This window comes from Cylas formicarius, unplaced genomic scaffold (genome assembly GCF_029955315.1).
Source record: "Cylas formicarius isolate icCylForm1 unplaced genomic scaffold, icCylForm1.1 PGA_scaffold_4__25_contigs__length_36172078, whole genome shotgun sequence".
Taxonomy (NCBI): Eukaryota; Metazoa; Arthropoda; class Insecta; order Coleoptera; family Brentidae; genus Cylas; species Cylas formicarius.
Window position 1 is genome coordinate 15225823 of NW_026844334.1, and position 26346 is coordinate 15252168.

The 26346-nt window shown below is 33.9% G+C and overlaps 4 protein-coding genes across 9 annotated transcripts; 3 read left to right on the plus strand and 1 right to left on the minus strand.

Annotated features, from left to right (window-relative positions):
• Positions 1-31: 31 nt before the first annotated feature.
• LOC132701531 (membrane-bound transcription factor site-2 protease) lies at positions 32-1852 on the plus strand. 2 transcript variants are annotated; one of them, XM_060669551.1, is made up of 3 exons: positions 32-400; positions 453-1056; positions 1111-1852. In XM_060669551.1, exons 1-3 carry the CDS (start codon positions 326-328, stop codon positions 1848-1850), a joined length of 1419 nt encoding a protein of 472 aa, XP_060525534.1. In that variant the 5' UTR covers positions 32-325; the 3' UTR covers positions 1851-1852. The 2 variants fall into 2 exon arrangements, with proteins under 2 accessions (XP_060525534.1, XP_060525533.1); XM_060669550.1 differs by having other exon boundaries at positions 453-1852.
• A 238-nt stretch (positions 1853-2090) lies between these two features.
• LOC132701540 (LYR motif-containing protein 2) lies at positions 2091-2528 on the minus strand. The gene is made up of 2 exons (XM_060669564.1): positions 2383-2528; positions 2091-2324 (listed from the first exon to the last, which is right to left on the minus strand). Exons 1-2 carry the CDS (start codon positions 2410-2412, stop codon positions 2106-2108), a joined length of 249 nt encoding a protein of 82 aa, XP_060525547.1. The 5' UTR covers positions 2413-2528; the 3' UTR covers positions 2091-2105.
• Positions 2529-2632: 104 nt separating this feature from the next.
• On the plus strand, positions 2633-5289 carry LOC132701529 (putative sodium-coupled neutral amino acid transporter 10). Its single transcript, XM_060669548.1, has 2 exons — positions 2633-2799; positions 2852-5289. The coding sequence occupies exon 2, from the start codon at positions 3001-3003 to the stop codon at positions 4960-4962; it is 1962 nt and encodes a 653-aa protein (XP_060525531.1). The 5' UTR covers positions 2633-2799; positions 2852-3000; the 3' UTR covers positions 4963-5289.
• A 100-nt stretch (positions 5290-5389) lies between these two features.
• On the plus strand, positions 5390-25327 carry LOC132701526 (unconventional myosin-IXa-like). 5 transcript variants are annotated; one of them, XM_060669542.1, is made up of 18 exons: positions 5390-5974; positions 6380-6673; positions 7126-7328; positions 7404-7877; positions 8961-9224; positions 9278-9931; positions 9993-10128; positions 10612-10880; positions 12198-12245; positions 14571-14849; positions 14906-15084; positions 15144-15283; positions 16426-16662; positions 16721-16851; positions 16924-17064; positions 17429-17845; positions 17929-19809; positions 23070-25327. In XM_060669542.1, the coding sequence occupies exons 2-18, from the start codon at positions 6497-6499 to the stop codon at positions 23524-23526; spliced, it is 6087 nt and encodes a 2028-aa protein (XP_060525525.1). In that variant the 5' UTR covers positions 5390-5974; positions 6380-6496; the 3' UTR covers positions 23527-25327. The 5 variants fall into 5 exon arrangements, with proteins under 5 accessions (XP_060525525.1, XP_060525523.1, XP_060525524.1 ...); XM_060669540.1 differs by lacking the exon at positions 12198-12245 and adding an exon at positions 12610-12846; XM_060669541.1 differs by lacking the exon at positions 12198-12245 and adding an exon at positions 12610-12846 and having other exon boundaries at positions 16426-16656.
• The last annotated feature ends 1019 nt before the right edge of the window (positions 25328-26346 follow it).

A 26346-nucleotide genomic window follows, 5' to 3' on the forward strand; every position in this document is an offset into this window, starting at 1 on the left:
AACGCATTATTGAATTGAATTGAATTGAGAGTAAAAGTGCACATGTTTGATAAGTGTTGTATTGATCAAAGACCGGTTGATAACAAAACAAAAACCACGGTTACTAGAATATTAAAATTTGTATTGGTGTATAAAATGTATTAGCATTTTGATGGTGTTATTATGACTTTTAAATGAAATGAATTTCCACTCCTGACTATTCTTTTCTATTGTATAATTTATCCAAAAGAAATAAATATATAATTTTTTTTAAATATCACCTAAATAATTGCAAAGAAAAGAAGAAGAAGAGGAAGGAGAGAACCTGCGAAATAAAAATAACTCAATGGAGAATATTAACGCCTATATATTATTTGGAGGTATATACTTGGTCTTGCTCTTTTTTGATGGGCTTTTAAAGGTAAAGCGCTTCCTATTCACATAAGAAACTTTTTACAATGCGTTCTTTTCAGTCGTGTCTGCACTATCCTTACATTAAGTTTTTAGAAGAGTTTAATATAAAGATAAATTATTTATCAGTTAAATGGAAGACTAAAGCTTTCAACCGAACTCTGATAAAATGGGGAAATAGTCGTCCAAAACTACTGAAGTGTTGGTTTTCTTTTGGTTCATACTGCTCAGTCTTTTTATTACCTATTTCTGTGTTCATATTGTTTTATAGTATATATCAAGCATTGTTTGGGGCTACCGAAACCACTGATGGTGGCAAAAGTGCTGTCATTGGAATAATTATACCTGGTCTCAATTTACCATTTTCAGAAGTGGGATATTACAGTGTAACTTTATTTATATGCAGTGCTATACATGAATTAGGTCACAGCTTAGCAGCTGTTCTAGAAGATGTTGCAGTTATTGATATTGGCTGTAACTTATATTTTTTACTACCGATTGCATATGTCAATATTGCCACTGAGAATTTTTTTTCACTTAGCTATAAGAGAAAATTAAATATTTTGTGTGCAGGAGTATGGCACAATATTTGTTTAACTTTTATTTTCTTGGGTGTATATTATTCGCTCCCCATGGTTTTTTCACCACTGTATAGTACAGGTCAAGGTGTTAGTGTTTCATATGTTGGCAATGATTCACCACTTAAATCTGAATTTATAGGTATAAATGTAAATGATGTGGTTTTAAGGATAAATGATTGTGAAATCAAAGATGAAAATACTTGGTACAACTGTCTGCAAAGAGAGCAGCTTTCAAAAACATCAATTTGCATTGAATCTGACACAATACACTCCTTAGATGAGAGTATACCATTGAGACACAATGCTATTGGCAGTATAGAGTGCTGTGATCCTAATAATAACAGAAATTTATGTTTTGAATATTTAGATAGAGGAAATGGAGTTTTGGAGTTGCCTAGTTACGCTTGCCTACCGGCCAGAAGTGTCTTAGAAACAACAAAACAATTTTGTACTATAGAACCACATTCATGCCCTAAAAATTTGTATTGTTTTAGACCCTTACTAGGTAATAACACTCACCTATTTAATATTGTGTGCACTAACAAACAAATTATTTATCTTGGTTCAGTTAATGATATTTGGGCAACTGTTGATGTTTCACCCTATATAAGTAAATCAAATATTTTTTCTGTACTAATTCCAGACACAGTAACGAAGTTATCTAGATACATTGTTGTTATCTCATTGGGATTGGCTTTTGTGAATATATTACCGATCACCTTTATGGATGGTGATTACATAATAACGACATTGTGTCTTTATATACTTAAGAAAAAGTTAGGTAGAAAGGCCTCACTGCTTTTAAGTTCTTTGCTAAAATGGTTTTTTACAATTATTTTAATAGTATTTCTGATATATTCTGTTATAAAGTTGTATTGATTATTAAATGACTTCAGGCACTTTTAAACTCCTTATCATACAGCCCTTGGAAAGAAAACAGTTTTTATCAGGAAATGAGTGTTTTATTCTAATGTCAAAAAATCTTTAAAAAATAAATTTTCTTGTCTAGATAAAGCATATTTATTTAATAAATTTTCTACGTAAGACATTTGTATTATCTATTTTAACATTTGAGTACCTAGTGCACTTTTGTTTTCTTTTATTAATATTTACAATAATTTCTCTTGGCACACATTATTTTGACAAGCTTATATTATTTTCTAATTCTCTTAAACATCTTTGACCATATTGCAAGTACATTTTAATAACAACTTCATCCCTATGATGAGAATTTGTTCTGAAATCTCGTCTGGCCCACTGCTTTAATTCTTCTTGATAATGTTTATCAGCAACATTTTTTATTGCTCTAAAGATATTCCTATAAAGTTTTTTTACCTCTTGTTTTAATATAAACTGTAATGGAAAACTAGTAACTTAAAAGGCATACATTTATTTGTCTACATTTACATACCTGCTGGAGACTTAAAACAGGCTTATTCATTGGTTTACATGTATCATTAAATGATAAGCTATTTTATACTTATGTGATTAGATGAGGTTCTTCTTCTTTCTTGATAAACGGCCAAAACCGTGATTATATTTTTTTCGTGTTTAACGGTAAGCAATTGATTGATCTAAGGAGAATTGTACGGAAAATATAAATTCCTATGGTTTTATTAAACTTTTATATATAAATATTTTATTTCAGTTCTAAATCAGTTGCTTGGAAGCTCAGGATACTCGCAGAAGAGGTTTGAGTTTGGAGGTTATCTTCTAAATTCAAATAATTTTAAATATGCACAAATGCCTACGAAGTGTTTTTAAAGCATATATGGATATGGATTATCACAATGGGCATATCCTAACTCTCGCCAACAGTATTATTGGAGTAAGCATCTTAGCGATGCCTTATTGCTTTAAGCAATGTGGCATTATTTTAGCTCTAGTATTGCTATTTTTAAGCAATCTGTTAGCGAGGTTGGCATGTCATTTTTTAATCAAATCTGCCATAATAACGCGACGAAAAACGTTCGAGTATCTTGCGTTTAATATATTCGGCAAATTTGGAAAATTTGCTATCGAAGTTGGAATGATTGGCTTTTTACTAGGGACCTGTATAGCCTTTTTTGTTGTCATGGGTGACTTGGCACCCGCAATTATATCAGAGATCGCCGGTACCGAAACCAGCAGCGCTATGAGAACGAGTATATTAATGGCGTTAGCTTTGTTTTGTGTCTTACCCCTGGGACTGCTTAGAAATATTGACAGTCTAAGTGGTGTATCCAGTGCAACAATAGGATTCTACTTTTTTTTGGTGTTAATGATAATAGTTGAAGCCTTACCTCATTTTTTCTTGGGAGACTGGGTATATAAAGTTGAATTATGGCGGCCCGCTGGTATACTGCAATGTTTACCTATTTTTTCCATGGCGTTGTCTTGCCAGACGCAATTATTTGAAATATATCAGATTATGTATAATCCAACCCTAGAAAAAATGAATTATGTAGTCAAGATAGCCGTGCATATTTGCACACTTGTTTATTTTTTTGTTGGATCATTTGGGTATATTGCCTTTGTGCATAAGCCATTTACAGGAAATATATTATTGAGTTTTGCTCCATCCTATATTACCCATGTTATGAAAATAGGCTTTATAATGTCAATAGCTTTTAGCTTTCCTTTAGTAATATTTCCATGCAGAGGAAGTTTGTATTCATTACTTTATAGGGAAGGTTACTCCGTGCATGAAAGTATGAGTAACTACATTCCTGAAGGTAAATTCAAAGGACTAACACTGTTTATAGTATTTACATCTTTACTGCTGGGCATATTGATGCCAAATATTGAATTAGTTCTTGGATTAGTTGGTTCAACTATAGGTATAATAATCTGCTTATTGTTTCCTGTAATATGTTTCATATGTGTTTCACAGAAAAATACAAATGAGAGACTTGTGGCAAAATTTGTTGTTGTCATAGGGATTTTTCTGATGATTTTAGGAACATACAAAAATCTACAAGATTTTGACAAAGTTGATTCTCCTACTGTTGAGAATGTATTATCAGAAAGAAAACCTCTTTTATCATTTAGTATGATTGAACCCATTAACAATGCGGTGACAGATATTCAAAGAAAATACAATTTAACAAAAGTTACTGAAAGCCCTGAAGTAAGACATGAACCGCCACAGCCAATCGAATCATTTGAACATAAATCACATGATAATAAAAACCTAAATAAAAAGTTACCTACTGAAAATATGCTGAAGGTTGAAAAGATTGTAAAAGGGAAAAATAATCTTATTAAAAGTGAAAAAGGTTTACACAAAAATGAAAATTCTAATATAACAATAGAAGCCAAAAATGAAGAAGTTGATATAGAAGCTATAAAAAAGGATGACAATGAAATGAAACTGCAGAATAAAGAGGATTCTCACAGAATTCTAATAGATACTTTGCAGAAACAAAATAGAGTGCAGGAGCAAATAATGAAACAGCAGAAAAAATTGATAGAAGTGATAGAAAAACAACAGAAAAGTGTAAACGATGAGGTAAAAGTGAATGAAGAAAAGTTAAAAGCTGTAAAAGAAATTGAAAGTATTGCATTACAGGCAATAGAAAGGATAAGTGGCAATGATGATGTGAGCAAAAAATTATCTGAAGTACTAGAAAACAGAGTTAACATTGTTATGAATCGTACTATCAGTGAATCAGACACTAAAATTCAGAAGAAGATAAAACCTTTCTCAAAAGATTATGTTAATACATCAAGTGATTCACTACTAAAGAAAAAAGTCAGTAATTCCAGTTTATTTGTGAAGTCGGGTAAAAGAGAAGTCAGGAAAGAAATGGCGCCTCTATTTATAAATTTAGGAGCAAAAAGTAATAGCAGCAATCTAATAAAGGAAATACCTGTAACTGGAAAATTAATGCATAACATTTCATTGTTAAATTCTAAGGACTCTGTAAATGTGACAAAAATTAGTGTTACAGTTGATGATCCCTTAGTGGTTAGGAGAGATATTCTGTCCTATTCAGATAAAAGAAAATAAAGTTGGTTGAGGGCGAAATGTTTCTGTGATTTTATAATTTGTATATAGAATGTATAAAATGACAGGTTAATGTATATTTCTATTTTAAATAAGATAGACCCTATTGCTATACTAAAGTTGCCTATTATTAATTCCTTGTATTGAACATTTACTTTTTGTCTTAGTTTTTATATCATTCCGAATTATTGTGATTAATAAAATGTAAAATTAAAATAATTCATGTTACTAAAAACACTTCACAGAACCCAATAAATTTTGAATACAATAAAGTGACTTTGAATTTACTTTTAACTTTGTTCGAATTTTTTCTATTACAAACTAAATCATCTATGATATAAATATTTCCTGAATTTAGTGATTCATAGTTGGCGCTCAAGCCACGTGATCTGACCTTGATTTTTGACGTAGGAGAAGAGAATTCCACCCCTCCTTTGGGTCCATTTTTCCACGCATGTCAGCTGTGGAAGTTAAGTTTTAACAAAAACCAAAAAATGGTGGTTGGAATTAATCAAAAGTAGCCCGTTAACCGCAGAACGTTAAAAAGAAATTAAATAATACCGGTTGTTAATTCAAAAGTACGCTCATATTATGCGTAGTGGCACCGTAAACGGTTATTGTGACTTGTTGAACAATTTGCACTTCCATGGGCGGGTTCTGAACCAGTTGATAGTGAATGATGTCAATAGTCACTTGTTTATTTCGGTATTATTTTGTTATGTGTCGCACGCTGGATGTAAAATCATCGTCACGTCACTGAGAAACTGACTAATTTACTCCAATTAAAATTTGTCGGTAATAATTGAAATGCCTCTGGCAGAGTTGTTAACTCTTCAGCAAAAGAAGCAACATGTGACCCAAATCTAAAGTTTTGGTGTTTTGCAAATTAACTCTCCACGTTGCTTGAGTGGTGTCATTTTGCAAGGAGAGTAATAATAGAACTTAAGATGGAATTATTGTGACTCAAGTTTGGGTGATATGTTTTTTCACTAAAAAAAAGGTTCTTCCAGTAAAGGTAAGCATTTTTACAAAGTTTAATATTCTACAAAATAATATTTTAGGTCTATTTTCATAGCTTTTCATTAATTATTTAATTTTTAAAATTGAAAGAAACAGATATTATTATTAAATATTCGCTGCTAATATTGGCTATTATAACAGGCAAATTTTGACGCATTATATCAAAACAACTTCACAAGTTTCACAAGACGTCTTTTATGTTGTATTAAATAGATTATTATTTGATTGTTTCCGCAATAATTTGTTGAAGTTTTTTATTAGTTTCATTGATTAAGTGAATTTGGAAATAGACATATTTGGCAGAATAGTGTATTATAATACTGAAATAAGACTATTGTCATAATACCCTAAAACACTTTTTCATTTTTATTGTTAACTAAGAAACACCACTTGATTCCAGGTTACAAACAATGAAGCTTTAAAAATGTGTAATTTTTATATTAAACCCAACAAATGTAGATATAAGCCATTGTTCACATCTAAACTTAGAATTGTGTAGTTCATAACAATAAGGATCATGATGCCACCTTCAGAAAATAATCGTTATATTATCCAAGTATATGTGGGCTCACTAAGTAATCTTTATGAAGCCCTTTCAGTTGAAGCCAGTAAACAAACCACTGCCGAGGAAATAATATCATGTATTGTAGAAAGGTTGTCACTTAGCGAAAATGGTTCTTATGAACTTGCGGAGGTAAGTTATATAAATATACAATCTGTTTTAAAATATAATCCTTAAATTTCCTCTTCCTCAAGTACAAAATTGTGCTTGCAGTCATTTTCAAAAATTAAGATTATCCTATCACATTTTGCTATCACACTAATCTTCATAATCTTTGGGGATTTTGAGAGCAATAAAAATTCACTTATTTTAGAATTACCATTACTTTAATTAAACATTTAGAATATTGCCAACAAAAAAAATGTGTTCAATATAACCTTTATCCTCCTTTCCTGTTTGAAGCCCTTAAGTAAGGTTTAGGTTGTGACCAAATTTTAATACATTCTAATTAAAACTTAGGTAGGGCTTTAAGGCTTGCCTATCGCCTTATTAATTCTTTGTTTTTTTTTTTACTATAATAGGTTTAAGTTCTTTTTTTGTGTTCTCTTAATCACAAAAGTTACAATACATATTCTGTTATTTAGGTGATTGGAACTGATTTTGATAGAGAATGCAAGGAAAGAAGCCTTGCCAGTAATGAAAGTCCTGTTCAATTAATGATGTTATGGCCCAAAACGAGACCCGATAACGCTTCTTATCGGTTCTATTTGCGCGAGCGCGATGTCGACTATGCATGGCGCCATCAATTTGTCATGGACCCACAGCTTATTAAAGATTATTTTAACAGGTAAGCACTGGCTGTATTAGAAAGGCTAACAGCACATCATAAGCGTCCAATTCATTAAAAAATATATTCTTGCAGATTTCTATGCCAGCCCAAGGATCGTGAGTATCCTGATCTCTGCCAACTTCCAGATTTAAATGAACAAACTCTCTTAGAAAATCTAAGGGCGCGCTTTATCGCCGGTCACATCTACACTTATGTTCGTTCAATACTCATAGCTCTCAATCCATTTAGATTTTATCCAATTTATAACCCAAAATATGTTAAGTTATATCAAAATCGTCGTTTGGGACCCAATTTGCCACCACACATTTTTGCTGTTGCTGATTCAGCATATCATTGTATGCTTAAGGATCGAAAAAATCAGTGTATAGTGATCAGTGGGGAAAGTGGGTCAGGGAAAACGGAAAGCACGAACTTTTTATTACATCACTTGACAGCTCTAAGCCAAAAAGGTTCCCATGGCAGCGGAGTGGAGCAAACAATTTTAAGTGCTGGTCCAGTGTTGGAGGCTTTTGGAAACGCGAAAACGGCCCATAATAATAACTCCAGGTATTTGTTTTGCTTAATATGTCAGTAATATTATTAACAACATTTTTAGCTGAAGAATTACTCTTATATCAGGAAAGGTTTTATTCAAACCTACTTTGAAATTTTACTTTACCTTTAAGTTTCCCATTCACAGAAATATGCTAGATCTCACCCTTGAATCCATAAAAATAACAAAACCTGTGTTAAGATTTCAAACTGTTTTTTTCATTTTTCACCTCTTAAATGTTTTCCAAATACCAAAACTTTGTAGTAAAGCTCAGTTTCAGGAATGTTTAATTGGTTTAAAAAGTTGCAATTTGTCAATAGATATTTAATTTTAATATTATGAATATCTAGAATAACTAAACTATGTGCACACTATTGGACAAAAGTGAAGCAAGCTAGTGTTATATGTATAATGAAAGTGTCTTGAAATATCAGATAACAACATAACACATTTTCTTACAACCAATAGGATATAAATCGTTGGCTATAACTTTTTTATAACGCCACGCGTTGATGAAATTACGTTTTGGATAGTAATAATTATATACAGACCTATTTGATATTTTTAAACAATATCATTTCTCCCATTACAGCAACCTACGATGATCCTTCAAACTATGTAAGTTTTGATTTCAACGCTTCCGAGTTTAATTTTAAATATGTCAATATTTGACTTTTCCATAAAAGTTGCTTTACTTTTGTCCTATAGTGTATAAACTGGAAAGGAGATTTTCACTCTTAATTTAATTAATGTAATTTAATATTTTGTTATAATTTTTGACTTTTAACTGTTTTTTCTTAAAATACAAATTTTTTTCAAAATCCCCATTAATTTTACGACAAATTTGATCGTTTGCATCGTTCGTTTTATGCTGTTTCATTTTTAAAAATCTTTACTTTAAAAAGTGGCTGTTGATGCGTAGAGCGTCTGTGCCAAACTTGACTGGGAAACTATTGAAGTCATGATAAAATGAATATATTTTTCTAATTTTTAATGTTCTTTTAGTTGTGATTGCCTTATAAACTGCAGAATAGAAAAAAAAACGAAAAAGCAAATTGCCATTCAAAACTCAACTCTGTAAATTTCTAATGTTTTAGCCGTTTTGGGAAATTCATACAAGTAAATTACAAAGAAAATGGTATGGTCCATGGCGCGGTGGTGCAAAAGTATCTGCTGGAAAAGTCCAGAATATGTTGCCAAGGAAGATATGAACGCAACTACCATGTATTTTACTATCTACTTGAAGGGGCTAATGAACAAGAACGCCAACAGCTTCACCTTTTGAAACCAGAAAAATACTGTTACCTGAATAGGTCTTGTACCTCTTTAGACAATGTTGATGAGAGTTACGAGTTTTCCCGGTCAGTTTTCTTTTAAAGTTAAATAATTTAGGTGGTACATTTTCTTCATTTAGATTAAAGCAATCGATGGAGATGGTTGGGTTTACTCATGAAAAACAAAGACGACTGTTTTCTGTATTGTCGGCGGTGCTGCTCCTAGGCAATGTTGAATTCCAACCAAAAAAATCCGCGTATCATCACGACGAGGCTGTTTCGGTTAAAAATCCCGAAGTGGTATCTTTGATTTCTGAACTGTTGAGAGTCAAACAGGAAACGCTTATGCAAGCTCTAACTGCAAAACGAGCTAGAGCGTCAGGCGAAACGTTGGTGATTAATTATAAACTTCCGGAAGCTGTAGCTAGTAGGGATGCTATGGCGAAGTGCCTCTATGGCGCGTTATTCGACTGGATAGTGCTGCAAGTAAATCACGCTCTACTTTCCAAAAAGGACACATTTAGGGAGCACCAGGGCAACTCCATTGGCGTACTGGACATATTTGGTTTTGAAGATTTCGGACTGAACAATAGTTTTGAACAGCTGTGTATTAATTACGCCAATGAGCATTTGCAGTACTATTTTAACCAACACGTTTTCAAATATGAACAGGAAGAATACAGAAAGGAAGGTATTAGGTGGACCAATATAGACTTTATGGACAACACAGGATGTTTGCAATTAATTGAAGGAAAACCAAATGGACTTCTTTGTTTATTGGATGATCAATGCAAGTAAGCAAGTTAAAAAGGCTTCAACAGGATCGGTACTATAGTTTTTCATTTTGGGTTATAGTTTTCCAGGGGCGACAAATGAAACCTTACTTCAGAAATTTAATATGGTACATAAAGATAACAAATTTTACAAAAAACCGCAGAAAAGGGAAGCTGCCTTTATAGTTGAACATTATGCAGGCAAAGTTAAATATCAAGTGAGTGGAGTTGTTAATTGCGCCAATTTTTATTTGATTTGTTGATTTGAATATTTAAAGTTCCGCGGTTTTAAAAAATGGATTCCGCCATTTTGACCAAGTAGTAAGTTCGAATATAATACTTCTGCTTAATGAGAAATGGCGAAAATAGACATTACTCTCAATTTTTCATACAATGAGAATGGATTTTTTTTTTGTTAACTGCCATGTTCTAAGTGAGGGTAGTGATCTAATTGAATACCACATATTTTCGACTTACAAAGATTAGGTCACACAAAACATACATCAGTTTTTAGTTCGGTTAGTTACAGGCAGCAGTATACACTGCGCTTGCGCCAAAAATAAGTGTTTGTTCGAGTCTTTATGTACAGTTGTTTAATAGCACAAACCTTTTTAGTTTTTATAAGAAAGCAATGAAGTTATTATTTCATTTCATATCTTCTGCCATAAAAGTTTATATAGGGATGATTCTTTTGCGCTTAGGTAACGGACATGAGAGAAAAGAATTTGGATTTGATGCGTCAGGATATTGTTGGTGTATTAAAAAACAGTTCAATGGCGTTCGTAAGGGAACTGGTCGGTGTGGACCCAGTTGCAGTTTTTCGATGGGCAATTGTGAGGGCTTTCTTCAGAGCGCAGTTTGCATTTAGGGAGGCCGGAAAGAGACACAGACAGGGTAGAGTGGATGGCAATAGAAACAATATCCAGCAACGCTACAGGGGGTACCACACACCCAACGATAATATCATAAGGTAATTTTATCAAGAAACAAATAATTAGTGTGTAGCGAATAAAACTGGCTTTGTATTTCGTGAAAATGTTACAATGTTGCAACAAAAAGTAACGGCAAGTGGTATGCTTCAAGTTAAAAAAAAAAGGGTTTAGGATGTTTCCGTCTTTCCTTTAGCTTTTCTTTGGCGTTGACTAAGGGGCTTTCATTTTTTTTTTGTGGTCAGTTTTTTTTACCCGATATTTATTAAAACTATTCATTTTTGTTGTATCATTTATTTAGATGTGCAAAATTCAAGATACGCCAAATATTTATGGCATTTAACTTCTATAATAATATAACATTTTCTTTTAAGCGGCATTATTACCGAACTTTGCATTTGAGCCTGATTGCAGCATGGAATCATAAACAACTTAAATTTATATAACTGTAATTAATTATAGGTTGATGATAATTTTGAATAACATAGTTAGTGTCGGGACTCGTCAATTGGCTACCGTTAATTTACTGGTCGATTGACCGTCAATTCTTAATTGACTGGTTAATTGATCACTTCTTAATTGTCTAGTCAAAAATGTTTTAAATAACATCTTGCAATTGTAGAGTGATATCTATCATTATTTATAATAAATTATTATGCGCTTGTGATGTCCAATTTACATATAACGACTCCATATATTTACTTACATATATCGACTCTACAATATAAATAAATAAATTTAAATTTCACGGTATTTTAAAAATTATTTCGATGAATTGACCAGCCAATTGACACAAAAAAAAATTGACCGGTCAATTCCACAGCTCTATGCATAATATTTATTCATTAGCTACGAATTTCAACTTTTTCAACTTCTTTCAAACTGGACCATTGTTATAATGGCAGATTAAGCCCATATTAATCGCACCAAGTGTGGTCTTAATACATGCTTTGTAAATTTTAATTATTTTAAAATCTAGATTGTCTAGGATATGACTGGTTGAAAGCTAGACAGGCGTAGAACTTGACATTTGCTCGTCTTAAAATAACAGAGTGAATGATGTGTGAATGACAACCCAAGCTTCACCTTCCAGCGTGCTCGTTATTTTTATTTGCCTTTGTGGTAACTGCTCCAACTCGGCCACACTTCTCAACGCCATGAAAAATAAAATATGTGATGGACTTTAATTGGTTGATATAACAAGCATGTTCAAAATAAATTAATAGTCTCTACTGATCAATATTGACAAGTCTTGTACATATACTTGGTTTATTTTTTGTTGCTATATTGTTTTAAAATAAGGTAAAAAGCCAAGTACAGAATAATTCACGTTTTTTACACAATTTCCAATTGTGTAGCCATCTGGTGACAGTTTCGGCTGTGAACCTCACAGTAAACAGAATTGCGTAAGTTTAAATCAAGCAATATGTACTGTTTTTTCTCTCGTTTCACATTTCCCCATTGTTGTAATACAAACGAACGATTTTTGTTTCCTAAAGCGTTTGATGTTAAAATCATGCGTGCGTCGATGGTTTTACAATATTCATCAATGAAATTTGGATTACTGTTTTCATTACATTCGAATTTAGCATGAATGTGAAACGCATGCTCGCTTTGTGTTTGTTATAATGCTCCCTGCAACGTTAAATTGTTGACAAATGTTTCACCCATGAAAAAAAAACTTATTTCTTGCGAAAGTAAAACCCAAAGATTACCTATGATCTACTGAGTCTCTCTTCGCCATGGTTAACTTTTAAAATTACATATCAGCAAACAGCGAAACTCCACATCTGGTTCTTATCGTTCGTCGGACGAACCGTCTAATCGACTTTCTTGGCCTCAATTTTACCAACGTAATCGAACGTCGAGTGGCTCTGCCATTGGGAAAATAGCGGCAGATGAGAGAAGACGACACGAAACACATACTAACTCAGGAACCGCAGCGTTAGAAAAAGTTTTATGTCCTGACGAGGCTAGGGCCATTCAAAGAGCGAACCAGATTGTGATGTATGTGAATAAATATTCTTTGCAAATGGTGGCGGTTTAACAAATTTTGGTATACCCTCTAATATATTTATTGATATTTATTCGACACAAAACCGGACTAGTGAATGACTTCAACTTTAGGAGTTGATTTTGTCAACAATTTTCTTAAATACTGTGATTATGCTTGTGCATGTGTTATGCGGTGTAATAACAATTATCTTAATAAGTTTTGTACTTCATTTAAAAAAATGTCTTTCCACTATTATTTTTAATCTGTCTGTGTTAAATTTCTTAACTTTTTAACTGTTTAACTTGAAACGCAAGAAGTTAACTCTTTCTCTACTACTCGCGTTTTCATACTAATCACTTATTTTTTATGAAAGAAAAAAGCAATGCTATTTGTATTTCACTTTTATCTGTTGCTATTTGTTGGCGGTGCTTTAGTTAGTTTACTGCATCTGCGCTCTTTATCTTATCAAAACGCGCTTAATAATAAGTGATTGAATAAGCATGTGATTATGTTCATCAAGTACAATGCATCCCAAATTGGCTTGCCTCTATAAGGTTTGTCCAAGTGAGTCCAACCCGAGTCACTGAACCTAGAATTAAAACACCTAATATCTGCCTCTTTCTCTCTAATAATTTCCACATTAGAGATATTAAACGTTTCATCACAACCTCCCAAGTAAAATGAGGCAACTTGGCACTATGATCCTTACATTCAAAATATCCCGACTACATATTAAAAGTTCTTAAGAAATAGAATGTTAAAATCCAATTTACCAATTGCTCAAAAATCTCTCAACATCTTCGTTCCATCCAAAATTCCATTTGAGACACCAGAAAACAAATAAACTCATTATCAAAATTCCTGGATGTAATCAATTCTTCTACCAAAGAAATCTCTTAAACAACCAAGCAATCTTAACCGCGACTCAGTTCTTTACTTTTCACCAATACTGGAATCAGTCATCCCAGACAAGAAGCAGGTACCGAATAGCAATTTAGATTTATCAAAAACCGATTCAGAAGGTACTCCAGAAGTAAGTAGTAAAGATTGACATTTCTAATTTTGTTAGTTTACCGTTTTTCAGTTATAACAACATACATTTTCCTAAATGGATCCACTGTATTATGCCATTAAATAGTGCTAATTTTTCTTTTTTCAATGATGTTTTCGTTTGTTTGTATGTTTGTCTGTTTTATTTTTTTTGCTTAATGTAAATACAATTATAAAATGCTACCTAAAAATTTAATGTATTTTATTGTATGCGGACCACGATGGTCACGAAACGTCCCCGTGCGTTTCTATATATTGCTGACTGAATGTTCCTTAAAACTCTCACAATTATGCAGCATTATGTGCAGAAATGTGCTGTTTCCAAGTACTCTTTTCTAACGATTTCACAACTGTAGCCCTATGATTTTCAAATATTTATGTGCAGTTACACCTGCCTTTTATATGGCTTTACCACTAAAAACTAAAGAAGATACACTAACTCTAAGTCTTACCTTGTGTTGTCATTCTTACCTACCATTTTATTGATATAGTTCTTAATTTTTCAAAATTTTGTATATTCATGTTAGTAGTATCTCTCTGGTCCGCAAGATGCCGTATAGGGAACAACGAATTTGGGTGCATTTTCCTTAAAATTAGAATAATCTACTAGGTGTTGGTTTAGCATGGATACGTACGAACGTCCGTTGTTAAGTGGGTGACAAATGAACGCGTTTTTTTCTATCAGGAAGAACAAGTCGTTTCGGCCGAGGGAACGTAGCAAAAAAGGTCTGAAAAATTTGCAGTCAGTGAAAACTCTTGCCGGAAGGACTGGTCTAACTAATCAGGCTCAAATCGGCAAAGCGAGAAAGCAGCCCTTGACCGTGGCCGCGCAGTTTCAACAGTCTTTACATTCTTTGATGGACACATTAAATCAGGCGAATCCGTTTTTTATCAGATGTATTAAATCAAATGCCAATAAAATACCAAACACGTTTGACGCCGAAACAGTTCAAAGACAGTTGAGGTAGGTATCCTAAGGAGGAACTGGCTCTCGTAATTAAGTACGAGACTTTCTTACAGGTATACTGGCATGTTGGAAACTGTACGCATCAGACAAGCTGGTTTTAATGTGAGATTGACTTATGATGAATTCATTCAACTCTACAGAATTCTGCTTCCAAAACGTTTATTGAGTTCTCAAAGCGATGTCAGGGATTTTCTGGCCACTTTGAATCTAAATAGAGACAATTATCAATTAGGTAATTTATTTGACAATATAAAACGTCGTATTCGTCAACTTGAAAACTTTGCGTTTTAGGAAGTACTAAAGTTTTTATGAGAGAATCGGAAAAGCATAAGCTCGATTGTAAGTTACACCAACAAATTATGTCGGCAATAGTAACATTACAAAGGTGGTTTCGAGCGTGCCTGGAACGAAGGCGATATCAAAGAATGCGGGTAATTGTTTTTCTTCTTTTTTACTTTTGAAATTAGATATTCTTCGAAGATGTGTAGAACGAAATCACATGGATCGTGTTTGGGCTAATGTATGGAAATGGTGTCTTGCTTTTCATAGTGGAAATTGTATGTTCATTGGGATTCAAACTTATTCTATTATATGATATTCTAAACAAATGTTATAATCGAGCGCATATTCACCATCAATTACCTTGTGCACACTAGAGATATACTGTCTTAGCGCTTTGTTTTGGATATGATAATTTGAGAATTTAATAGGTGAGAACAAAATTTAAGTTTCTTTCTTCTCTGTTAACGAGATTCAAATTCATTTGTTCAGTACTTTACTAATGTTCTAGATTACTGGCGTCATCCCTGTACACTTCTACTCTCATTAAGGTAACGGTGATTTGCTTCATAGGATTTGTGTTGTTCATATTTTTGTGGTATCTAACTAAAATAGTTGCAGTAAAATGTTTTAAGTTAGCGGCAAATAGATTTAGTTGTGGAAATAACTACACAACTAACAATAAAACATATATGGTGGTATTATTCAGTCTTAATTCTTTCAGTCATTGTACTTCAAGATATAAAATCCGTGATCTTTGTGTTGTTTGATTTGCTTGTTAATTTTTGGTGTTGATAGTTGTGTACCACTAACTTGGGTTCCCCCTGGAAGGATAAATATTACACACTTAAAAAATTATGGCTATATAGACTGATTCTCAATTCAGCTGATTCAGATTACGTTCTTTTAGTTTTTGTCTTTTTAGCAATTGAATTTGTCCCAACTTGGTTTGTTAGTTTTTACTATATCCAAGTATTCTTGTGTTTTTGTCCTTTAATGTGAAACATAAAGTAATATTTTTGTTAATATCCATTGTTTTTTGTGTTCCCTTTGCAACCAGAAGTAGAAATAACTGGATATTTTTGAAAAGCCCATCCTGAGTAATATTCATATTTTATTTGTTAGAAATAAAAACTCTAAAGGGTAACTATAATTAAAAATGCCAAAAATAACAATCGTTTGTTTACAGCTACCAATCTACTGTGACATTCACAAATTCTTACAATGTGTAACTGATCTGTAAAATGTACCTAATATATCCCAATTTGGTTTCATTAGCGGATTTCGCTTTTAGATGGCGGCTGTAATTATCCAATCATACTGTCGTATGTTTCTGATACAGAAACAGTTTAGAAGGCTTATGGCGGCTATAAAAATTCAGAAACTCTGGAGAGGTTACAGGATTCGTAGTCGCCTGCACAAATTAAGAATGGGAATTATTAAATTCCAAGCCCATTGCAGGGGGTTTAAAGTTAGGCAGATCATTGCCGAACATAAAGCTCGGGGATATGTTTCTCATAGAAAGGTACAGGTTAGTTAAATAGTATTGAAATGAGGCTTAAATAATTTTGCATAATTCATATATACAGAGCGCCAGGGCTTTACCTATTCACATACAGGTGAAGCAACTTAGTTCTGATGAGGCTTTTGTAAGCAAGGAATCCAGCCAAGAGGAATTAAGAATCGAAAGTGCTGAAAAGAAATTTTTGGACTCTGATGAGTATGTTCATATAACAATTTAAATGAATTGTGTAAGTTGCATTAGTGACTAACCAAATTTTTGAACTTCAAGGAGCAGTGGTATTCAAGACGATTTAGACAATGCCAACCACAACAAAGCAGTTTTAAGGACCACTTTGTCTTTGCCAATGGTGTCACCTACTCATCCATTTAATTATCAGTCCTACATGAATAATCCAGGGAATAGCAATAGGTATAAGTTTATAATTGCTTATCATCTATTTAAATTTTTCGGTAGCATCATTTTCGCGATTTCTTCTCTATTCCGGCAGTCTAGCTGGTCAGGTTACGCTAGTCTGTACTAGAGTAAAGTTTCGATAAAATTTCTTAAATCGCATGTTACTTTAATTACTTCTTTGTGAAAAATGTTTTGTTTCGGTTTTTATTTAACCATATCCCCTTACTATCTCTTATTACCTTAAAAAAATTCTAGTTCAAGATATTGAGTTAAGAATAATATACGTATACCAATATGATTAAATCTGGCGAGCAATAGCGATGACAAAAATGATTTTTATTCCGTAATGTGAAAATGCATTTTATTTTTTTCCCTGTAGGTTGGAATCGGAAAAGTCGGTAGAATCTTTGCGAAAAAGAATTACCAAACATCAGCAAACTATTGACTATTCCGACCTTGATTACATACCACAGAGAAAAGACAGCGGCGAATCTCTCGAGTCTCAACATAGCTATGAATCCCAACAAAGTGTTGATTCGTCCCACTTTAGTCAACCGATTCCAGAATCGATTCCATCAGAGGGGGCCCATCTTGGAAAGCAATGGTCTTCTACTAGCACCACTAGCGACCCATTTTCAGAAAGTGTACCTGTACAATCGGCTCCGTCGAATATTACGGAACAGTTTGACGAATTCAATGTTAAACCTCAATTGACCCGAACGTCTGCCGTTAACTGGGCGGCGCCGGCGGTTCGAAGGGAGAAACTTAGGAACTTCCCTATTAGAAGACCACACAGGTTTGTGTTTGCTGATTTTAAGCCGTGCCGATACTTTCGTTTTAATAGATGACTCGATGCATAGAACAATATCGTTGTTACAGGTATTCAGACGATAGACCGGACGTATATCCATACGACTCGGCGCCAAACAAGTTAGAAGAGATATTGGGTAGGCCGGAAGCTCCAGTTAGGAGCACGCGCAAATCAAAACGTGGCCACGTAAAGAGTTTGGGTGAAGAAGTGACGGATTCGGGGAGTTTAGATAAAAACTCCATTCTGGGAACGATCAGCGAAAACAAGGCGCATTCGGAGTTGAGCAGGATTCCGGCGCCTCATCAGGAAAACGTGAATAAAGCGACGTCAACCCCCAAAAGACAAAGACAGAATCTGTCTCAAATCGATTTAAGGCGCAGAAATAGCGATCCCGCAACCAAGGTTTTAATCAACGAACATCCTAGCGGTTTGGATATTAGTCCCGTGATGAAGTCAATGGACAAATGGAGCGATATCAATACACTCTCCCTGGCGGGCCACACGTTTAGGAAAATTTCGCGTATATCTAAAGATGACACGTGCTCTTTTTGCAAGCAAAAACTGGACATGTTCATAACGCAAGGCTACAAATGCACCATATGTAAAAAATTGTTCCACACAAAGTGTATTCAAAATAAAGGCGTGTTTGAAATGCCCTGCGAAAGCCACCGTTCCGCCACGGATAGGCGGAAACACAGGAAACATTCACGCACGGCGTACGATATGCACAAATCGGAAGAAAACAAGTTTAGCCTTACTGGCACATCGGAGTTTACAGATAGGACGGACCAAATAATTACCGGAGCGGAGGAGCTTACTCTCATGCAGGAGTTCATAACCGAAAAGATTATGAAGATAGAAGACGACGGCGGAAAATCGAGCGAAGTGGACAAAGTTTTCAAACAGGCATTAAGGGAGTTTAAAGATAATTTGGTGCAGATGTACAGCGCGGTCGCCAAGCATCACGGAATAGAAGCGTGCAATATACGTTACAAGGATTTAATCAGCGTGTTTAATCAGTCGATGGAAACCGTTTGCCAGAGGGAACTGAGGCAAGGGGAAACCAAAGATTTCCCAATAACCTTGGGCGTAAACGCTTTCCGAGGTTTTATGAACGAATTTATGTCGACGAAAGCAGAGGAGAAACCGAGCAAGGCGAAGCGCAAAAAAGAAAAGAAGCGCAAAGTGGAAACGTACAAGTTTAACGGGCATACATTCTTGCAGACAATCATTAATATTCAGACCGCGTGCGAAATTTGCAATTCGTTTTTCATGTGGCCGATCGAACGGGGATTGGTTTGCCAAAGTTGCAAGCTCACATGTCACAAAAAGTGTTACACCAACTCTAGTCATTGCCAAAAGGAGCCCGGCATCCCGGGCGACAGTAAAAGAGTATTCGGTGTGGCCTTAGTGACCCTCGTTACGGAAGAACACAAAATACCTTTTGTCGTAGAGAGACTCATGTATACCATAGAACTTCGCGGTTTGTACATAGAAGGTATTTATAGGAAATCGGGAGTTAGCTCCAAGATAAAAGAGTTAAAGACTGAGATGGATGAAAATCCTGAAAACTGTGACTTTGAGAAATATCAGGTACACGTCTTAGCGTCTGTATTGAAAAGTTTTCTCAGGGAAATGCCCGAACCGCTTTTAACATTTGAATATTATGATAATTTTATTACCGCAGCGAACCTTGATAACGAGACTGACAGAATAACGACTTTGTACGATATACTAAAGAAATTACCCTCCCCAAACTATGATCTGATGGAGAGGCTTATCTTTCATTTGGCCAGAGTGGCTCTTCACGAAGAAACCAATCGAATGAGCTCATCTTCCCTTGCTATTGTTTTCGCGCCGTGTGTGCTCAGGACCAATAAGCGAATGGCAGCCCAAGAGAGTCTGCATGATATTAGTAGTCAAACGCAGTGCATCGAGACCATTGTTAGGTATGTCGCGTTTTTTGTTTTTAGCAGTTTAGTTAGCGAATCTGCATGGCCTCCTTCCTGAAGTTCTCTATCGATTCCCTCTCTCCAGCTCTTGCGTGGTCTGCGTGGTTTCCTTCGTCCTTAAGGGTTTCAATTTAAAAAATTTTTGGGATTCGATATTGTGGCATTCTCTGTACGTGTCCATACCATATCAGCTGCTGAGTTCTAATTTCATCGATAATATCGTGTTTTATTTCCATGCTCCGTCCATGCTATCTCTTCTAGATTTTCCAGCCGCCCTTCTCCAGTAGTCCATCTCCGTGGCTCTTAGTGTTTTGTGTTTAAACGATTGAATTGTAAATTATTTGTTTGTTATTTAAATTTATATTTTTGTCCCATCGTGCAGAGTTGCGTCTTTGTCGATTTTCATTCCCAGGTAATTGTATTCACTGCGGTGTTTAATGGTTACTTGTCATAATCGTCGATCAATTTGATCGCTATGTATTCGATGTCATCCATATCTTGTGCAACGACAACTTGGTCATCCGCGAACGATAGAGTGTAAACTGTATACTGGTATTCCTATATTCTTGCACTTTCGCTTCCAAATCTTTAATGCATTTTCCAAATAAATTTTAAATAGCGTTGGAGACATGCAACAACCTTGTTTAAGGCCTTTGGTAACCCCAAATCCTGTTGTTAAACCATAACTTGTTTGCATTGTAAAGTCTCCCACAGGTTTATTAGGGGTACGCTGTCATACGCTTTTTTTATATCAACAAATAAGAGATGAACTTCTTGATTAAACGCTGTATTTTATGAGTCGTTTAAGTAAGAAAAAATGATCAATTGTGGATTTTCCTGCTCTAAAGCCTGCTGGTTTTTCTTGCTTTATATCAGCATATTTCCTTTCCATTCTATATTTTAGTATTTTTCCATATACAGTAGAGCTTCGGAAATCTGGAGTAATAAAAAGCGAGGCAATCCGGATTAGTGAAATATCCGGATTATTGGAATCTTTTTTAAAGCTATAAAAATTCACGAAATACACATTTTTGTAGCATTTATTTACACAAAAAATGTAAACAACTACTAAGACCTAAAAAATAAAAGAAAAAGAACACCCACACGCAGTTCTTACATCTACCGACATAGAACGACAATGAAAATAATGCAAATAAATGGTTTGCATTATTGTAAAATGTAACGCGTCGATACGGATATCGGTAATTGTTATAAGACTAACAATTAGGACTCATGAAACTAAGATAAAAAAAAAGATTTGTTTGTTCTATACTGCATTGTCTTGCTTGTATTGCGCGTTCTCTCATGACTCGTTACATGGATAAAACTTTCAGTTCAGCACCATTTTCTTGTGCAAACTGTATACATGTAGCAAAGCTACGAATAGCTTCCTCATTTTTAGTCACCCTCTTCACTGCCACTCTCACTGTGTAAGTGGTCATCATCGCCATCTATCTACTCCCTGATCTCTGTTTCTCGCAAAGGATTACTTTCAGTAGCAACAGTCTGTAGCATATTTCTAATTTCGGACAATTCTCTTTGCTCATTACTGGCATTTTCAAATCTTTAAATAGGTAAAGACAATGGAATCAAATCTTCAGGCTCTCAACCAGAGTTTGACTCACCAAGGTCTGGGTGAAAAAATATTTTGTTCCAACAAATCTGAATTACATTAGGACTTACTTTATCCCATGAACTAGCCAGCAGAAATACGCCATCTCTTAAATTAATGTTTTTTAGAGTGCTGAAAATGTCAGTTTCTTCAAAAGACAAAACATGAATTAATAAGGTTTTGCGGTAAAACATCTTAATGAGCCGGATTGCATTTTGATCCATCAGTTGGATTAAGGGCGTGGTATTAGTGATTTCAAGCATTATCAATCAATGAAAATGCTTTGCCGCTCATATTATTATCTTTCTGAAACGGTTTTACTTGTTGAAGAAAAGATTCATGAAACCATTTGACAAATACAGCTAAAGCCATCCACACTTTATTGCTAGCATGATATTCAACTGGAATGATACAATTCTTAAATGACCTCGGATTTTTTGATTTGCCAATAAGCATCATCTTTAGCTTATGCGATCCATCGCCATTTGCACAACAAACAAAAGTTATTCTTTCCTTAGACACTTTACGCCCAGCTGCCGAATTCTGTTTATGATGCATCAAAGTACGATCTGGCAACATTTTCCAGAACAGTGCTGATTCGTCTGCGTTGTAAAGCTGATTTGGTTCCACCTCCATCTCCCTAATTTTGTTGGTTAATTTTTTTTAAAATTTGGTTACACAACCACTACTTGCGTTAAAGTTGTTATCACCATAACATTTTGCATAAAGTTGTGTCGCCTTTTCTCTTAAAATATGGGATGTAATAGTTGCAGGTCTTTTCCGCTGCGTAATAAACCACCCGTGTAACTCAGTTTCCATTTGAGGATATTCTCCATTTCGCAGAGTTCTCTTACGGCCCGGTGCAGAAATACAATTTTCAATGTAGCTGAAACAAGACATAACATTAGTATAGAGGAATTCACTCACCTAAGGGTTTGTACAGTTTGTACCCAAAATGTCAAATAAGAAAACAAAAAAAATCTTTATTTTCTGATATTCACATACATTACGCTACATACTTAAAAATTCATGCTAGCTATACAATATACACACCTCTTTATTTGGCCAGATATCTGTTTTATGTCCGAAATAGTCGACGTACCAACTCCATATTTTATAGCCAATAGCTTGCCACTAACACAGTTTTTTAATTTTTCTAAAATATTTTATTTTTCCGCTAGCGTTAAAGTTTTGTGTGTTCTCTTTGGTGCCATAATGCTTTTTAATCTCTATGGAAATGTCGACTCGTCATTTGCGGCTTTTTAATAATTAGGGGATTCACCTAGACAACACCATAAAAGCTACACAGTTGCTTTTGTCTCCTTTTCTGTGAATGTTTCCAGCTGGTTTTATTGTTTCAACCAAAGAGTATAAGATAGTGGGGAAGGTCGCGGATACTGTTATGAATGTCATCTAATATTTGTCTCCAAGTATTAAAGATGCGTCACACTAAAAACACTACAGTGGCTTTTAACGGATAACAGCACTTTATTCATATTTTAATAAAAAATTCTCTAGGGTTAGCTTTGGCACTAGGCAGTTTGAGTGAAATATTACAGCTCCTTTATTTGCCTTTATTGTAACATAAAAAAATAATTTCAATAACAAAACGTGAGAACTTAAAGGATATAATTTTCGTCTTTAGGGTGCAGTTAAGAAAGCTCCGCCTCACGTTAGATGACATAGACACATTGGACACGGCTTGTCAAGCTGCTACGAATCGTTTGTCGTCTTTACGAAGTTCTAAAGTATTTAGTCCAGACGAATTGCTGCCTGCCAATCAACCATCTCAGCAGCAAGCAGAAGACGAAGAACATCTTTTAGTGGATCACATTCAAGAAATTCAAAAGGAGAAGGAGCATCTGACATCCACTTTGCCCACATTAACTCACGCTACATCTGACGACGATATGCTCTCAACAGATGGCGACGGTAGTCTGGACGATTTGTCTTGTATAGGCGAGCGAAACAGACCGCGACCTATTATTAGGTCCATATCTTCCGGAGAATCCAGATCTAACCTGCCGAGACTGAAAAGACAATCTTCGTCTGATACGAGCGCGAAAGTGTTAGAAGATTGTGATGATCCCATTATGGTGTAGATAGTGTATGTAAACGTTTGAACATTTACACGGTTTTGTATTTTTAAAATTGTCGTGACATATAAACTCTGAGAATATTGAGAGCTACATATACCAAAAGAAAATCCATGACAGTTGTTGTGTAAATTTTTAAAGCAAACATAAAAATGTATGTACAGAATAATGTATTGATTTTTCTAAAAAAATGTATTTTTATGTTGTTTTTGTTTTTAATTATTAAATATTTTAATTATGACAAATTGACTGATAAATTATTCATTACTCAATTTGATGTAGAGTTAACCTTATGGTTGTGTTTGTCTCGATTTCAGAGAGACATTGATATATTTTGAAACCATGAATGGTCGCGAAGTGTACATACATTTGCATTATTCACTGTGATTTAACGTCTATTATTTGTTATCTATTAATACTGGGCGGGGTAGAAAGTGACGTAAGTAATGAAGGTTCTAGTTAAAAGCCGAATTAAAAAATTATTTTGTATAATGCACAGAGAGTATTTTTTGACTCAAAGGCAAAAAAGGAGGCATGGTCCAGGTGTAGTGGTAGTAACTACAACAAATTAGCAAATTACTAAGTTGATCTTGAAAATGTAAGAATATAAACTTAATTTGATTTTTTTTTATTTTTCTTTTACATTGATGCAGTACTGAAATATTTGATTTGTATTTGTTACACCATTGTAATGGTAAATTCCAAGGTATTAACTAAGGCTGCATGATTCCTTAATTGGCTGTGGTAAATCGTTTATAAACTTCACTTTCACTTCATCTCAAATTTGTCCTAAACTGGGAGATTAGCTAACGGCTCAAGAGAACAAAAATGTGTTTTAGTTAAAATTCGGCTTTTAAGTTGGGCAGAAATGAGTTGCGCTGACTTAGGCCAGCCTTGTGTAAGAAAAAAATTTAGTTCAACTCTAATTTTCATTTCAGATTGATCTGTCATTTAGGGCTGTGACTTGTATAATCTTGATTAATTCTATTTAATTTTTGACAAAAAGTAACGGTGGTAAATATGTCAAAAATGTATTGCAAGATTACATTCTGTAAATAAGGTATTAAGAATATGAATATGTTTCTGTTTTGGTTCCAACCTGTTAAATAAAATGTATTAATCAAAATTCACATTAGCAGGAGTATGCAATCAAAGAATATTTTTTATTTAGTTTTCAAGTTTACCCCAGGTTATATGAGGGAAAAATCTCAATAACTCCCGTTTGGCTTAGTGAGTATCAACGACCGGAACTTGGGTAGGTCTATAGTTCAGTAAAATTGTTTTTCTGTTTAACTAAACTTCTCGAGACTCCAACGTTATTTTTTCCTTGTCAATTCTAATTTTACTGTTTGCTCCATGGTTCGGTGGTCCATGATTATCTTGTGACATGTTTATTTTTGTCCTGCGTCGGATATAGTTGTAAAGACTTATTTTCTTGCTAACAAATCATTAGCCACAAGAAATAAATTTGACGTTTTTATTAGAGGCGCAACAGAAAATGTTAAATTATTAAATTTTCCATATGCGTAAGTGTATCTCATATCTTCTTCTCAATAATGAACTCATTCCATTATTTCTATTCTAATAATTAAAACAATACTAGATAAAATTGAAACAAAAACAAACTTTCTCCCCAAGTAAATATGTAAGAAAAGGTATTGAAAATATTTTTAACTATTGTAGTATTTTCTAGTATATTTACTCAATCTATGTACATAATAATATTTCTTGTTCTTGTATAAATACTGTTACAGGGGACATCACCCCTACTTATGCCCAAAAATATTTGTAAATAAAAATGTTTAATATCGGATTGGCTGAAGTTTTTTTTTTAAATAATAGAAAAAACGTCATCTGATAAGTCAGGTCACTTACATTCCTATAATTGTAGCAAGGTGTTTCTATATTAGTTGCAAATTTATCTGTCCCCAGACAAGTATTATGCACCAAATTTGAAAAAAACTAATATAGTCAGAGCGGCTGTTAATAAACAAGTGACCGAAGAGGTTTATCAACCTGTTGCATACTATACATTTTATAGGAATATTACATTTTGGGTATATTTTTCCAAAACAGCATTGCGGGACATGACCATCAGAACGTGGCCAAACACTGACGAAGTTTGTGATTCTGCGCACGCTTGATTAGTGGGTATTTTAGACTAAGAAAGTAGAAAAAATAAATAAGAACTAAAAGTTCAGATTTTCACGAAACTATATATTTTTACATGACGATTATTTCCACAACACCGTGTCTTTATCAAATGTAATATTTACAAACTACCTGCTACTATATATACTAAAAAATAACCATAAAACCTTAATTAATTTTGTTGTGGGAATTTAAGTTCAATAAAGGAGAGGTATTTAAATCTAATTGATCGGTAAGCAATACATTTGAATGTCTCATTTTGTTAGTCATGAAAATTAACAAAATGAGACATTCAAATGTGTTGCTGAACGTTCAATTAGATTTAAATACCTCTCCTTTATTGAACTTAAATTTTGACAACATTAATTAAGGTTTTATATTTATCTTTCGGTATATATAGTAGCAGGTAGCTTGTAAATATTACATTTGATAAAGACACGGTGTTGTCGAAACAATTGTCATGTAAATCTACATATATAATTTCGTGAAAATCTGAACTATTAGTTCTTATTTATTTTGATAATTGGATTTTCATCAAGTAAAAGCCACCTCAGTTCAATTTAAGAGAGTAGAAAAAAAATATTACACAACATTTAATTACCAAGTTCTCCTTTTAAAGGTTCTCGCAGAGAAGTTTCAAATGAAATCAAGTTGCAAAATTTGTGGTATGTGATT

Bases quoted from the DNA above. Each gene is read 5' to 3' on its own strand.
- LOC132701531 (XM_060669550.1), top strand. From the start codon at position 326: ATGGAGAATATTAACGCCTATATATTATTTGGAGGTATATACTTGGTC. The intron at 401-452 runs GTAAAGCGCTTC...CGTTCTTTTCAG, and splicing joins TTTTTGATGGGCTTTTAAAG to TCGTGTCTGCACTATCCTTA.
- LOC132701540 (XM_060669564.1), bottom strand. From the start codon at position 2,412: ATGAATAAGCCTGTTTTAAGTCTCCAGCAG. The intron at 2,325-2,382 runs GTATGTAAATGT...TTTCCATTACAG, and splicing joins CTGTTTTAAGTCTCCAGCAG to TTTATATTAAAACAAGAGGT.
- LOC132701529 (XM_060669548.1), top strand. From the start codon at position 3,001: ATGATTGGCTTTTTACTAGGGACCTGTATAGCCTTTTTTGTTGTCATG.
- LOC132701526 (XM_060669540.1), top strand. From the start codon at position 6,497: ATGATGCCACCTTCAGAAAATAATCGTTATATTATCCAAGTATATGTG. The intron at 12,847-14,570 runs GTATGTGAATAA...TTTTTCTATCAG, and splicing joins AGAGCGAACCAGATTGTGAT to GAAGAACAAGTCGTTTCGGC. The intron at 15,085-15,143 runs GTAATTTATTTG...TTTGCGTTTTAG, and splicing joins TAGAGACAATTATCAATTAG to GAAGTACTAAAGTTTTTATG.